Raw genomic sequence first — 14,027 nt, 5'->3', positions numbered from 1 at the left:
GAGTGGGGGTGGGGGGGCAGGGGCGGGGCCGCCAGGCCTGGAGCTGAATTCGCCTGTTGCTGGGATGCTGATGGATAGGGTTACACCGCTGCTCCAGCAGGCTCAAGTAGGTGAGGGGATATTTTTGGAGGGAAGAGTTTCCGAGTTGGGGGGCAGGGCGAGGGGAGACCAAGGGCTCCTTTTACATCTGGGGCCTCATTAGATTGGGACCGTATAAACGGCGCATTCCCTCTCCAGCCATTGAGTGCCGCGTGGAAGGACCTTCCTTCCACCGCCCCCAACGCCGCGCGTCCGCCGCTGCGGCCACGTAGGTCCCGCCTGCTCCTCTCTCTGCTTAGCTTCACTTCGCCGCTCGTCTTTGTATTTGGTGACCGCTCCTCCAGCCCGGTCTTTTATCTTTCTTAATCTTGGACGGGTCACTGTAGCTTGCTCTCTTTCTATTCGGAACGCACTGTTCCGACTAGGAAATACCTGGAGAGTGACCTGCTTTTGGACAGTCATCCTTTTTTCTACTTTTTATGTTCCCGGACTTTACAGTAACTATAGTTTTCTGGGCATTTAGTTATAGAATCTGGAGCTCCTAGGGTCGGAGGACGGTTTTTCAGGAAAGTCTTGTCTATTTCTGCGCAGTGTTGATTTGTCTTACGTTTTTCCTTTTCCGTAGACACTGACTGGTAAGTGCTGGTTAGGTGCTTATTTTATTGAAAGGAGAAATGTAGATTCCTTGCGGAATGTACACGAGAGCTTTGTACAGCGCTGGGCTGTTTTTCTTTTCTTTCTTTCTTTTCTTTTTTTTTTTAACCACAGAAAGGTTCAGTGTTTTGTGGGTTAGAGTGGAAGTTGATTTGTTAGGAAATCCTTGGGTTTTTTTCTTTATCGTTGCGTCGCACCTTGGGGGGTACCCGTTATTTCTGTGAATCGTTGACTTTTCTAAAGCTAAAAAGAAAACTAGCTGGTAATGCCCTTGCTTTTACTACCGGTAATTTATCATTATCATCATCATCATCATCATCATCATCATCATCATCATATCATCATCATCATCATCATCATCATAAAGACAACTTGAATGGGCACCTTTTGAAATCCTTGGAATCAAGTTGCCTGGGTCTCTCTCAATGGTAGACTTGAAAGTTTTTTCTTTCCCAAATTTGTCCTTATATAAGCAATCCCTTGACAATAGGACAAATTGTCTTCAAGAAGTTTGGCTGATGCCAAATTCACTGAAGAAAATAATTATCAGTATCTTGACAAATACTCAAAAGAATCAAGGACCATAAGCATTAATTCATAAATTAAAACACCTTACGAGAAAAATTAACCCTTTCTTCCCTCCAGTCTCCACATGCCACTCCTCCTTACCCCACTCTTGCGCATGCTGCCCCTCTTTTGACATGCCACTCTCTCTTAGAAGGTTTAAAGCATAATCAATATAAGGGAAACACTATTCTTAAAGTAGTATCTGTCTCATAAAGAGTGGGGGACAGAAACACGAAGGAGCTTTCATTTTATTTTTTATTTTTTATTTTTTTTTTTTTGTAATTTACCAAAACAATTTTCAAAAGTGCTTTGTTACTTAACAACAAACAAAAACTTTTCTTTTTGCAAAGAATGGAAATTAACTCTAATTCTTGGAAACCTTTGTTTATATTTTTCTCCGCATGTGATAATATAAATTGTTTTAAATCAAAGATAAATAAAATATTCAGGGAGGGAAGCAGATTAAAGATACATCTAATTAGTATCCTGAGAATACTTTAATTCTTGTTAACAAAATTTTAAAGTTTTATTTTATACTGCTTTTTAAGCTCAAAAACAGATGACTTATTTGAAAAGTTCATAATAATTTTTCATTCAGTGCTAAATAGAAACGAACTGCAGAATTAGCAAAGCATGGCTTTTTTTTTTTTTGTAATTTTTTCCACCTGTTTTTGTGTCTCAGAACAAGACTGTAGTGAAATCTTTCCAGATTGAGGTGGCTCCATACAGCTCATCATTGCTGACCATCAGATTTTAGCAGAAGAGTAAGTACCTTTTGCAGCGCTGACTTCTTTTATTAAACTCTTGAAGAACTTACTGAAAAATCACTTCCAGCTCCTAATTTAAATTGCCCTGCTCATCAGTACAAACCTGGCATTCTAGGTCAGGTCCCTAAATCCAGTTTTAAGCTCTGGGCAACATTTCTTGTTTTATTTGTTTTGCAAAAGAATTAAATAGACAAAGAAATTTGAGTTTAAAACTTTCTACCATATTTCAACTGTAGATTAAAATTGCAATTCAAAATGCAATTTGTTCTGGAAATATTTGAAGAAAAGTAAATTTATAATGATCTGCCACTTAAACTCGCCAGCTTTCAAGGTCTCTAAAAATCTTAACACTGTGTGTGTGTGCGTGTGTGTGTTGTGCGCACGCGCATGTGCTGGGTTTGGTTTTTGTTTGTTTTGCGCTGAGGTTGGAGCTATCACCAATATTTTCATCTAAGTGAAAAAAATTTTTTCACAAACTCTCATTATGTTTTAATTACATTACTTAGTGAATTAAATACTCTCTAAAAGTATAATATATGGTAAGTTTAAACTTATCAAGTATACTCACTTGGTTTTTATTTGTTGACTTATTTTCTTTCTATAAGTAGGCAAGCTCTTCTTTCTGTTTACATCTTTCAACAATTAAAAACAATTCACCCGTGCCAAAATTTAAATTTTTAAAATGACTGAAATATAAGACTTCTTACTTAAGATACTCTATTTGTGTCACACTTCTTAATGTTCAACATAATTTGATTTGTAATGATAATTTGAGAACATAGTAGCCTTTCTAAAATTAAAGAATGGCATTTAATAAACCTTTTTAATGATAACATCTTATTCCTCTATTACAGAAATGTTATTCTATTCAACAAAATTATTTTTGGAGATTAAAATAATTTTAAAAAATTAGGAGTATATGACACCGGCATAAGGAATGTATTTAGAGATATGTTAATCTGATATAATAGTCCATAATATTTTCGGTCTTAAAGACTGTTTCACCAGAAAGTATTATTAATTTCATTAAAGGGTAAAGAGCCAAAACATTCAATTAGAAACTCAAGAGTCTAAGAATCATAACATATGCAAGATATGATCCTATGAGCCTTTGCCAGAACTAAACAAAATTTTTAAATTATGGCTGATGTTTGTAGTTCTGGCTTTTCTTGGGGACCTTGGTTTTTGTTTTATTTTGTTTTATTTCGTTTTAACTTGTGACATAAGTATTTCTTTATATAGAAACTTTGAGGTTAGAAATGCCATACTAGGTCAGCCAATGGCCATCCATTCCCATAGTCCATGACTTGTGGTGATACCATAAGACACTTCATGAAGAACATAATTATCTTTGATAACATCAGCCTCAGAAGAGTGGATATTCATCTCAAACATCCTCAGTTTTCATTAATAATCCAATATTGATTGATGATCTTGAGATATTGTCTAGTCCCTTCTCAAATCTATTCATATACTAAATATACATATTTTCTATCACAAATTCTTTTCAAATCTATTCATATACTAAATATACATATTTTCTATCACAAATTCTATCACATAATCTCAGGTAGAAGTACTACCTAGATGATGTACTCTTGTAGTTCTTTTTATTTGTCTTTAAAACCATTTCTTCTGCCTTCAAGTGGGGGAAGAGGAAGATCTTGATTCTGGTGTTCCAGTATTTGTTGTACAGATGCAAATTTGTCCTAGGTTTACCCTCTCATTGCCCCTTTTACAAAATAACTTGTGTTTTAATTTTAAGAGTGAAATAATTTTAGAAAATTTAGAAAATAAGAGAAAAATCATTTTTTAAAATATGTCACCTATAATCCCACTCAATCAGAGATAGCCACTGGTAAAATCCTTGTGTATTTCCATTCAATATATTCTCTATGCATATATGTATTTATGTCTGTAAACATATTAGTCATAGTAGGATGCATGTTATAGTTTTCTATTGTCATATTTATCCAACAATGTCATGTGTACTTTCCCATATCTTCAGAATTTATTAAGCTCCAGTGGTATTCATTCCTTCTCATCTTTTGTCTTTTTATACTGGAATTCTAACTTTTGAAATCAGTCTTTAAGTATGCTTGCTTTATTGAGATTTGGAATCATTTTTGTATCTGAAATAATCTGCTCAAGGGTTGTTTGTGTCTCTTTTGGTTTAACATTGCCTGATTTGGGAAGTTCTCCAAAAATGTTTAAATTTTATATAGTGTTTTCTTTAATTATACTCAATACCTTACAGATGTATTCTATGCAGAAATTATTAACCAGAATCCCTATTAGCGATTTGACTTTAAAATTATGTTTTCATTCATATAAAATAATAGTATATTAAATCTCTGGCTTTTAAAAAAATCCATTCTTTATATTCGTTTTATTTTTTATTGTAATATATTCTACATGTAACATTGTATAAATTTAAGTTGTACAGCATGTTAATTTGAGGCATTTGTATAGCATACGATTGTCATTGTAGTGATAATTAGCACCTCTATTATGTTACATAATTATCATTTCTTTTTAATGATTGAAATTAAGTTCTAGTCTCTTAGCAAGTTTGATGATTATTGTTGTGTATGTTCTCTATACTGCACATTAGATCTCTAGTACTTACTACTCATTGCAAGTTTGTACCCTTAAACAACATCTGTCCTATCCCTCCACCCCTATTCCCTGGCAAACCCTGTTTTTATTAGTTTGGCTTTTTCAGATTCCGCATGTAAGTAATATTGTCTGGTATTTGTCTTTCTTATCACTGACTTATGTCTGACTTATCTCACTTAGCACAATGTGGAAAAAATTCGTTCTTTATAATTACATGTAACAACTTGAAAATTTAAAATACTTTCAACTGTGTGGATTTTTTACATTTTACTGTCCAATATTACCTCTTGTGTCCATTTTTTAGGAAAACATCCTAAAGATATTTATTCTTTATAATTCTCATCCTAATTTTATATATTATTTTATCTTAGAATATATATTTTATCAACCTGCCCATCCGTGGCTTTAGAGAGGATAGTCAATAAATGATAAAAATGATTGCTTACTAGAATAGGACATATTCAGGGAAAAGGTTCGTCATTTATTCAAAATTTATTTTTCCAGCTTTATTGAGACATAATTGTCACATAACATTGTGTAGGTTTAAGGTGTACAAAATAATTTGATACATGTATATATTGTGAAATGATTACCATAATAAGGTTAATGCACCCATCACCTCACATAATTATTTGTGTGTGGTAAGAACATTTATGATTTACTCTCTAATTTTCATGTACATAATACAGTATCATTAACTGTAGTCTCCATGCTGTACATTAGATCCCCAGAACTTATTCATGTTATAGCTGAAAGTTTGTACCCTTTGACTAACATCTCCCCAGTTCCCACACCTCCCCACCACCTGGCAACTGCCAATCTACTCTCCGTTTCTATGAATTTGGCTTTTTTAGATTCCACATATAAGTGAGATTGTACAGTATTTGTCTTTCTCTGACTTATTTCACTTAGCATAATGCCCTCAAAGTCCTTCCATGTTGTCACAAATGGCAGATTCTGTACGCATTCATCCATCAGTGAATATCTAGGATGTTTCTATGTCTTAGTTATTGTTAATAATACTTCAACAAACATGGGGGTGCAAATATTTCTTTGAGATACTGATTTCATTTCTTGCAAGTATACACCCACAAGTGGAATTGCTGAAACATATATAGTTCTATTTTGAATTTTTTGCAAAACCTCCATACTGTTTTCCATAGTGGCTACATTTCATTTCTACCAACAGTGTGTAAGGGTTCCCGTTTCTCTACATCCTCACCAACACTTACTATATCTTGTCTTGTTGATAACAGCCATTCTAACATGTATGAGGTAATATCTCCAAGACTTCTACAATAACAATCTTGTCTGTGGATGATTGTGAAAATCATGGGGTTTCTTTTGTTATGTGTTTTGTTTTGTTTTGTTTGGAGTGAGTGGGAAGATGGTAAAAAAAAAAAAAAAAAAAAAAACTCTTATTTTGCCATGTTGGTTACATCACTCCGTTCGACATTTCTCAAGTACCTACTATGTACTAGGCAATGCAGAATAAAAATATAAACAAGAGTTACTCAGTAATGTGTAAAGCAGAAATTTGACCTCAGATCTTTTGACTTTCAGACTTACCACTATAAAACAATGCAATTTTACCTTTAAGAGAAAACTAAAATAATGGTAATAAGATCACATGCTTTCTTTCACCAAGATTCAGTTTGCTTTATTAGTGGCTTACATAATTAATATTAATTTCAAGGGGATACAGAATATGTTTTTTATATAGCTAGAAGTTAAATTTAAACTGCAGTTCTTAGGCAAGTATACATTCTAGAAGTGTTTTTTAAAATAATTTATCTCCAGTTTTAGAAACAGTTATTTGTGACTTGGGAATTGGACTTTTATTGGAACTTTATCTGAACAATGATACTTTTGAGGAAAAAAAAGTAGGAAACACAGCATTTATGGGCCAAAACTATGCATTCTGTGTTGAAATACCCAAATTATGAAGCAGTAAGTAAATTCTGAGCCTAAAATTTAATTCTGGAAAGTAAGTGTTGCTTCTTAATCTGGTTAAATATTTGAGCTATTTTCCCACTTTTTAAAGTTGAAAATAGTGTCTAAGGTTCACATGTTTCTTTCAAAGTGATTACACATGGCATAGTATAAAATGTACTTAAATGGGATTCTGAAGAGTTACACTTTTATTATAGTACATACACAACTGGATATCAAAGATATCCATTCTGAAATTATTTAAATGTCTATTTTCTAACTGTAAACTGTTAATAGTGACACCTGACCAATAACTGAATAAATGCTATAAAAATTCAGAATACTTCCTTGTAGTCCCTGCCTTATTGATATACTCGATTTTAGTTTTACTTCTGTATAGTCATAGTTTAGCTTGGGCTTTATACAGTGAGGCACAAAAAGCCTTTATTGCAATATGCAGTAAGGCAACAGCACTTTTAATTGTAGCATTCTCTATGCATATATGGAACTGTGAGGGTACTTAAAAGTGTACACTCAGCTTGAAATTAAAACTATCAAGATTACTAAGAAGCCTGAATGTCTATTTTAATATTTTCCTCCCCAGCTTTCAAGATTTTTCTTCTGAGAAAACTAATGTAATTTTTCTGTGTTCTGTAATTCCTTGTTTCGACCAGAGTTAATGATTTTTGTTCATATACAGAGTTTATTAAGATGAATTTTTGAAGATTTGTTTCACTTGTAGTAATGCCACTCAACATTTTGTACTTTTCCTCACATAACATTTTATTTTATTAGAGCTGTTTCTTATTAAAACATTACATTTATAGTCCAACTACAGTGCAGAGTAGCAGGGAAATAATGGTAAATTTGCTAGACTAGAGGCTTCTTTAGGATTTTAAGAGAGATTTCAAGAGCCTGAAAAGCAAAATTATTAAAGCTGCATTGAGAAAGGTACTCCACTTTATAGAGTAGTTTATTGGTCTGACTAACAAGATGGAAAATAGATTTTGCTGGGGAGAGGTATTTAATGAACAACCTTAGAAATTCTCTAAACTGGAAAAAAATCCTTAGCAACCAATCCTTTGTCAAATTATCCTTCATTATATAGTTATTTATCTTACTTCAATATAATGGATGAAAGCTGTACTTAAAGAAGATGATAAAGTAGATGCCAAATAAGAAAATTATATATTGCCTGTACCTTTCCCCATAATAATATTGGCATATCTATAAAAAGTTACTAAGTTCTATAGTTTCTGCATTTTGATTATTCAACATTATTATTGTATATACTAAAAAGGGTAAATGTATCTTCATGAAAAAATAATTGAGATGCTATTCTTACTCTTAAATTTTTGTTGTTCTTATATAAACAACTGGTCATAACATTGATAGAAATTAAAGTTCTAAACATGAATTTCACATTTAAATTTAAAATGATAAAAGTGATAGCCAAAACATAAGGGGAAAGAACAAGACATTCTCCAAGTGCTAAAAGGACCTTTGATTCCTTATATAACACAGATCATTTAACTTGTAAAACTGAAATACTAAAAACAATCTCTCTAAATGGAACACTTAATTGTATGTGACATTGACTTGAAACAGACAGGAATTTTGAAAACTTTTATATCTTAGGGAATCTAATACCAATTTATTTTAATTTCAAAACAATTAAAATTCCCTTCTCAATATTTGCTGAAGGGATAGTTATCTACCTCAGGCTGTCTACTTTAAATCTGTTGATGTACAGATGTCACCCAAGATTAAATCAATGATTAAATTAAATTTCCAGATCTAAGTTGGTACACAGCTATAGAAAAGATAGAGGTGAAGCAGTAAATCTATTAATTTGACCTACCATGTACACCAATGATTGGAAGTTCTGATGAAAAAGAAAAGGTTATGGGATAAAAGAGGATACACACATACACACACACAAATTTTTGGCATAGTCTCTATTTTTCAAATGTCGTTATAGGTTGTTTTAAATCTTGATCAATCCATAGTTGCCAGATGGCAGAGGTGTTAGAGGGTTGGGTGAAAAAAAGATGAGGTATTAAGAAGTACAAATTAGTAGTTACAAAGTAGTCATGGGGATGGAAAGTACAGCATAGGGAATATAGTCAATAATATTGTAACAACTATGTATAGTGCCAAGTGGGTCCTAACCTAATTGGAGGAATCACTTCAAAAATTATCTAAATGTCTAACCACTATGCTGTACACAGCTGAAACTAATTTAAAATAATATCTGAATGTCAACTGTAATTGAAAAAAAAGAGGAGGGAGATGAAGAGGAATAAGAGGTTCAAATTTTCAGTTATAAAATAAGTCATAGGGATGTAATGTATAGCATAGGAAATATAGTCAATAATATTTAAATTTAAAAAATTAAAATGACATTAGGCAAGATCTAAAGAAATAAATGAAGTATGGACTTCAGTTAACATCTAATAATCTATTGTATCATTAATTATAGCAAATGTCATACTAATATGTTTTTAATAGGGGAAATTTGGTATGATATATATGAGAATTCCCTCTATTATTTCTGAAACTTTTCTGTAAATCTAATACTATTCTAAAAGATAGTTTATTCAAAAAAGGGAAAATATATATTCAAGGGTTATTAATAAAATTAAAATATTTTACTGCTTACTATGGATATAAATAACCTTTCAGTGCATGCTTCAATGAACTTCAGTTTAAAAATGAATGTTTTTACTTTAAAAGTCTATCAAATCAAGTAAATAAAATTAAATAGAATAATTAGGAAATCTAAAAAAAATAAAATCTTGATTAATCCAGTCATTACATTGAGCTAGAAAGCAATGACTTTTGTCATGAATGAAACAAATTTTGTGGTGATACAAGAGATTTAAATTAGCCTAATGTACTTTTCACTGTTGAGTAGATATTTAAAAAAAAAAAACATTAAGTTTGCAACTATTTCCTACATCCCTAAGAGAACATACACATTTCTTACTAGATGCACTCTATATTTCTTTATGACTCCCAACAGTTTTTTTAAAAAACTGTCTTTCACTTATGGAAAGCTGTTATTCATAAGTAAAAAGTCTCTTCAGACTACATCTAAAACTTTGTAAGGAAATGATGTAAGCAGTGACTAGAATTATGACATAGTGAACATTCCTTTGCATCATCGTTACCACAGAGATGTAGAACCACAGCAGTACACTTCATTTGCAGGGTTTGCCTAGCTCCAAGAGGTTCCCTCTTGAGTATCCTCTTCTCCATCTTCAAAAAAGTCATTATTTTCTTTCTGATTTTTGTCCAAGTGTTTATGGAATCAAGGATCTGGACTAGCAGACCATATCTCGTCACTTGGTGCCATCTACACATGAAGTATTTAAACCTGAAAAGTATTTTAACAGTTTGGGTTTGAAGCTTTAGATTATGTTTAAGATATTTTGGTTTTAGTATCTGAAAGAGTTAAGGTAGATATCTATGTTAACATTATAAAAGCATCTAGTTAATTCTTACAGCCTCCTAAGCAATATGCAATCTTATTTAGCAGGTAACATCATAGATTAGAAATTAATTTAATTTAATCTGAGTGGATCAAATGACCAGTGACTTGTTTAAACCATTCTTCACACTGTGAAATGAAGCTATCTTTGTCTTTATGAGTATAGAGTGAACAAGTTAAAACTCTTGACTCCAAATTTTATGTTTGTTAATTTATGAAAACCGATGATTATTTTGAAATATGTAAAGCAATTTCATTTAAGTAAACATTTCTAGAGAGAAAAAGTATTTATGATGGCTTTTTTCTCAGGAATATTATATCAGGTTTTGTCTTTTAAAAATCACTACTTTGACTTCATTTGATTAATCTAAGAATTCATTTTCTTTTTAGAAACATAATTTATTGTGAAAGCCAATCTTTTTAGACATGACTGAACATGGGCTTACACCTACTCTTACTGAAATAACTCCTATAGCTCCAGTTATCAGTGGGAATCCCATGTATCAGGTAAGGGTAGATTTGTTTTGTATTTTTTTCTATCATAACTGGTCAGATTTTTCTTAAATTCAGTATTAGCTTTTATTTAGAAAAACTGTCACATTTTATGATTGGTCACTTAGTTTAGAAGTTTTATCTTTTCACCAACATCAATTTATCTTCCTTGTATGCCTTTTAAACTTGCTTGAGACATTTAACATTAGCTTAGGCTACAAAGAACCTCCTTTTGTGTTGACTTAGCTGCTTTTTCAGCCTCCCTTGATTGACTCAAAAGTCTTGGTGTTGTATCTTAAAGTTTATACTACCCCCAGTTTCTTCTGATGAATGGTTTTAAAACTTTAGTCTGCTCTAATGCAGACTAAAGTTTTTTCATATTCATTCATAGATGTGAGTTCAAATTTCTAATATTTAAAAGTATCATTCTGAGTAGCAATGACTTCTACTTATAGGATTGGTCTCAAGAAAGAAATAGAGTGTAGTTTAGATTTAGTGTTTACACATTTAAAATAAGCTATTCAAGAAAATTTTTATCTACATATGTAATGTGAAAAAGTCACTTGACTTTTCTTTGGAGCTTAAAAACGAGCAAATACTGTGCTTCTAGCTTATAATTTTGTTTGGCATTATGTCAAAAGGAACTGAGATAAAATGACCTTATTGAAATTAAAAATGTTTTTTTTTTCCTAGATGGAAAATTATCATCTGAACACCACTGTTGGAACACAGTATACTACTAATTATTCACAAATGATGACTCATCCCAAGAGATATACCAGATGGAATTCTTGTCCTCAATACTGGATACAACAAGTATGTTTGAATTTTACCTTCAGATAAGCTTTTTTCATTTTTTGCAGGTTTTTTTAATGGGAAGGGTTGGTTTTTCCATCTCAAAGCACCTATTTTCTACAACCTTACTATATTAGGTTTAACTTGGTTTGGGGAGGACCTGTTCTTACTTAGGAGTATTGAATTTGTTCTAAGTGCTCATTGATCCAATTGTACTCTTCTCCTTGAGCATCACAAGTCCTCAATAAGTAGTGAGTCTCAGTGTTTTTCAAAAGGACAATAATGATTTTTCATAAATTAACAAAAAAGTATGTCATCAAAAATGGTTTATTTCTAGATTATATTGGTGCAAGTTAACCCTGGGGAGACCCTCACCATCAAGTCTGATGATGGGAACATTCAAAATATTCAAGGTCAGTATAATTAAATGTATGTTGTTTGATATTAAAGAGTAAATTTAAATATTAGTGCGAAATGACTTTACTAGTAATCTCTTCCACTAATATCCTTTCCTGTTTGAGCCAGATTGAATGCTCTTGAATTTATATATTTCTCATAGAGCATAGTATCAATAGAACAAGCAGCAGCTGGCCATCTTGCTAATCTTGCTAGTCTTACTAGAGAACTTCATATAAGGTACTTTTAAAAATCAAAAATTAATTCAAGAATTCCATTTCAAAAAGTCCAGATTTTGAAGATATCGACAGACACTATTAGTTTTAGACTATTCTCCTATAGGAGATGACTGCTGAGGTCCTCAGACAGTTCATTCATTCATTTTTCCTTTTTTTATTTTTTTTTACTTTTTTTTTAATTTTCCATTAGCATCGACATTCAATATTAGTTTTACATGTACAGCATAATGGCTGGACATCTATATAACTTACAAAGTGATCTTCTCAATAAGTCTAGTACCAACCTGACACCATAGTTATTACAATATTATTGACTATGTTCCCTATGTTGTACTTTACATCACTGTGATTTCTGTAACTGCCTATTTGTACTTCTTAATCCTTTCCCCCTTTTCACCCATTCCCCCAACTCCCCTCCCATCTGGCAACCATCAAAATATTCTCTGTATCTATGAATATTTTTGTTTTGCTTGTTCATTTATTTTGTTCTTTTAAATTCCACATATAAGTGAAGTCATGTGGTATCTTTCTGATTTATTTCACTTAGCATAATACTCTCTAGGTCTATCTACGTTGTTGCAGATGACAAGATTTCATTCTTTTTATGGTTGAGTAATCTTCCATTGTATATATCTACCACTTCTTTATCCATTCGTCTATTGATAGACACTTAGGTTGCTTCCACATCTCAACTATTGTAAATAATGCTGCAGTGAACATATAAATGCATCTGTCTTTTTGAATTAGTATTTCGGGTTTCTTCGGATAAACACCCAGAAGTAGAATTACTGGGTACTTCTTTGTCTCGTTATAGTCTTTGTTTTAAAGTATATTTTGTATGGTGTAAGTCCTGCTACCCAGCTTTTTGTTTTCATTTCCATGAAATATCTTTTTCCATCCCTTTACTTTCAGTCTGTGCGTGTCTAGATCTGAAGTGGGTTTCTTGTAGGCAGCATATGTAAGGGTCTTGTTTTCTTATCCATTCTGTCACCCTGGTCTTTTGATTAGAGTTTTCGATCCATTTACATTTAAAGTGATTATCGATAGATATGTAGTTATTATCATTTTATTATTCATATTTTTTATCATTTTCTTCTTCAAGAATTACCTTTAACATTTTTTAAATACTGTTTTGGTGTTGATGAATTCCGTTAGCTTTTTCTTGTCTGGGAAGCTCTTTATTTGTCCTTCAATTCTAAATGATAACTTTGCTGGTAATCTTGGTTGTGGGTCCTTGCTTTTCATCACTTTGAATATTTCATGCCAGTCCCTTCTGGCCTGCAAAATTAATATGGAGAAATCAGTCTTATGGGAGCGCCCTTGTAGGTAACTAATTGCTTTTCTTTTGCTTTTAAGAATCTCTTGGTCTTTAACTTTTGGAATTTTAATTAAGATGTGTCTAGGTGTGGGCTTCTTTGGGTTCATCCTGTTTGGGACATGTCAAGCTTCCTGGACTTGTATGTCTATTTCCTTCACCAGGTTAAGGAAGTTTTCTGTCACTATTTCTTCAAATAGGTTTTCAATTCCTTTATCTTTCTCTCTTCTCCTTCGGGTATCCCTATGATGTGAATGTTTGCATGCTTGATATATCCCAGAGGCCCCTTAAACTATTTTCATTGTTTTTTGGATTTTTTCTTTTTGCTGTTCCAATTCGGTGTTTTTTACTACCTTGTCTTCCGAATCACTGGTTTGATCTTCTGTGTCATATAATCTGATATTGATTCCATCTAATGTATTCATTTCAAATGTATTCTTCATTTCTTACTGGTTCTTTTTTATGGTTTCTATCTTTGTGTAAGTTCTCAGTGAGTTCATATACTTTTCCCCTAAGTTCATTGAACATCCTTATAACCAGTGTTTTGAACTCTGTATCTGTTTGATTGCTTGTCTCCATTTTGTTTAGTCTTTTTATGGAGTTTTGTTCTGTTCTTTCATTTGGGACATGTTTATCTTTTCATTTTGGCTGCTTCCCTGTGTTTTGTTAGGTATATCTGCTACATCTCCCAGTCTTGTCAAGGTGGCCTTACGTAGTAG

At 32.2% G+C, this 14,027-nt stretch overlaps 1 protein-coding gene across 1 annotated transcript in view; it reads left to right on the top strand.

The window, feature by feature from the left end:
- The first annotated feature begins 8,893 nt into the window (after nt 1-8,893).
- The window catches only part of LOC102883927 (fibronectin type III domain containing protein 3C1-like), a 42,493-nt gene continuing 37,359 nt past the window's right edge, over nt 8,894-14,027 (top strand). The window contains 2 exon segments of the mRNA XM_025049771.1: nt 8,894-11,379; nt 11,696-11,771. Coding sequence (XP_024905539.1) covers nt 11,257-11,379; nt 11,696-11,771 — 199 coding nt within the window. The 5' untranslated portion in view covers nt 8,894-11,256.

Source organism: Pteropus alecto, unplaced genomic scaffold, assembly GCF_000325575.1.
Source record: "Pteropus alecto unplaced genomic scaffold, ASM32557v1 scaffold126, whole genome shotgun sequence".
Classification (NCBI taxonomy): Eukaryota; Metazoa; Chordata; class Mammalia; order Chiroptera; family Pteropodidae; genus Pteropus; species Pteropus alecto.
Note: the sequence above shows the minus strand (reverse complement) of the source record. Positions and strands in the feature narration are given on the sequence as shown.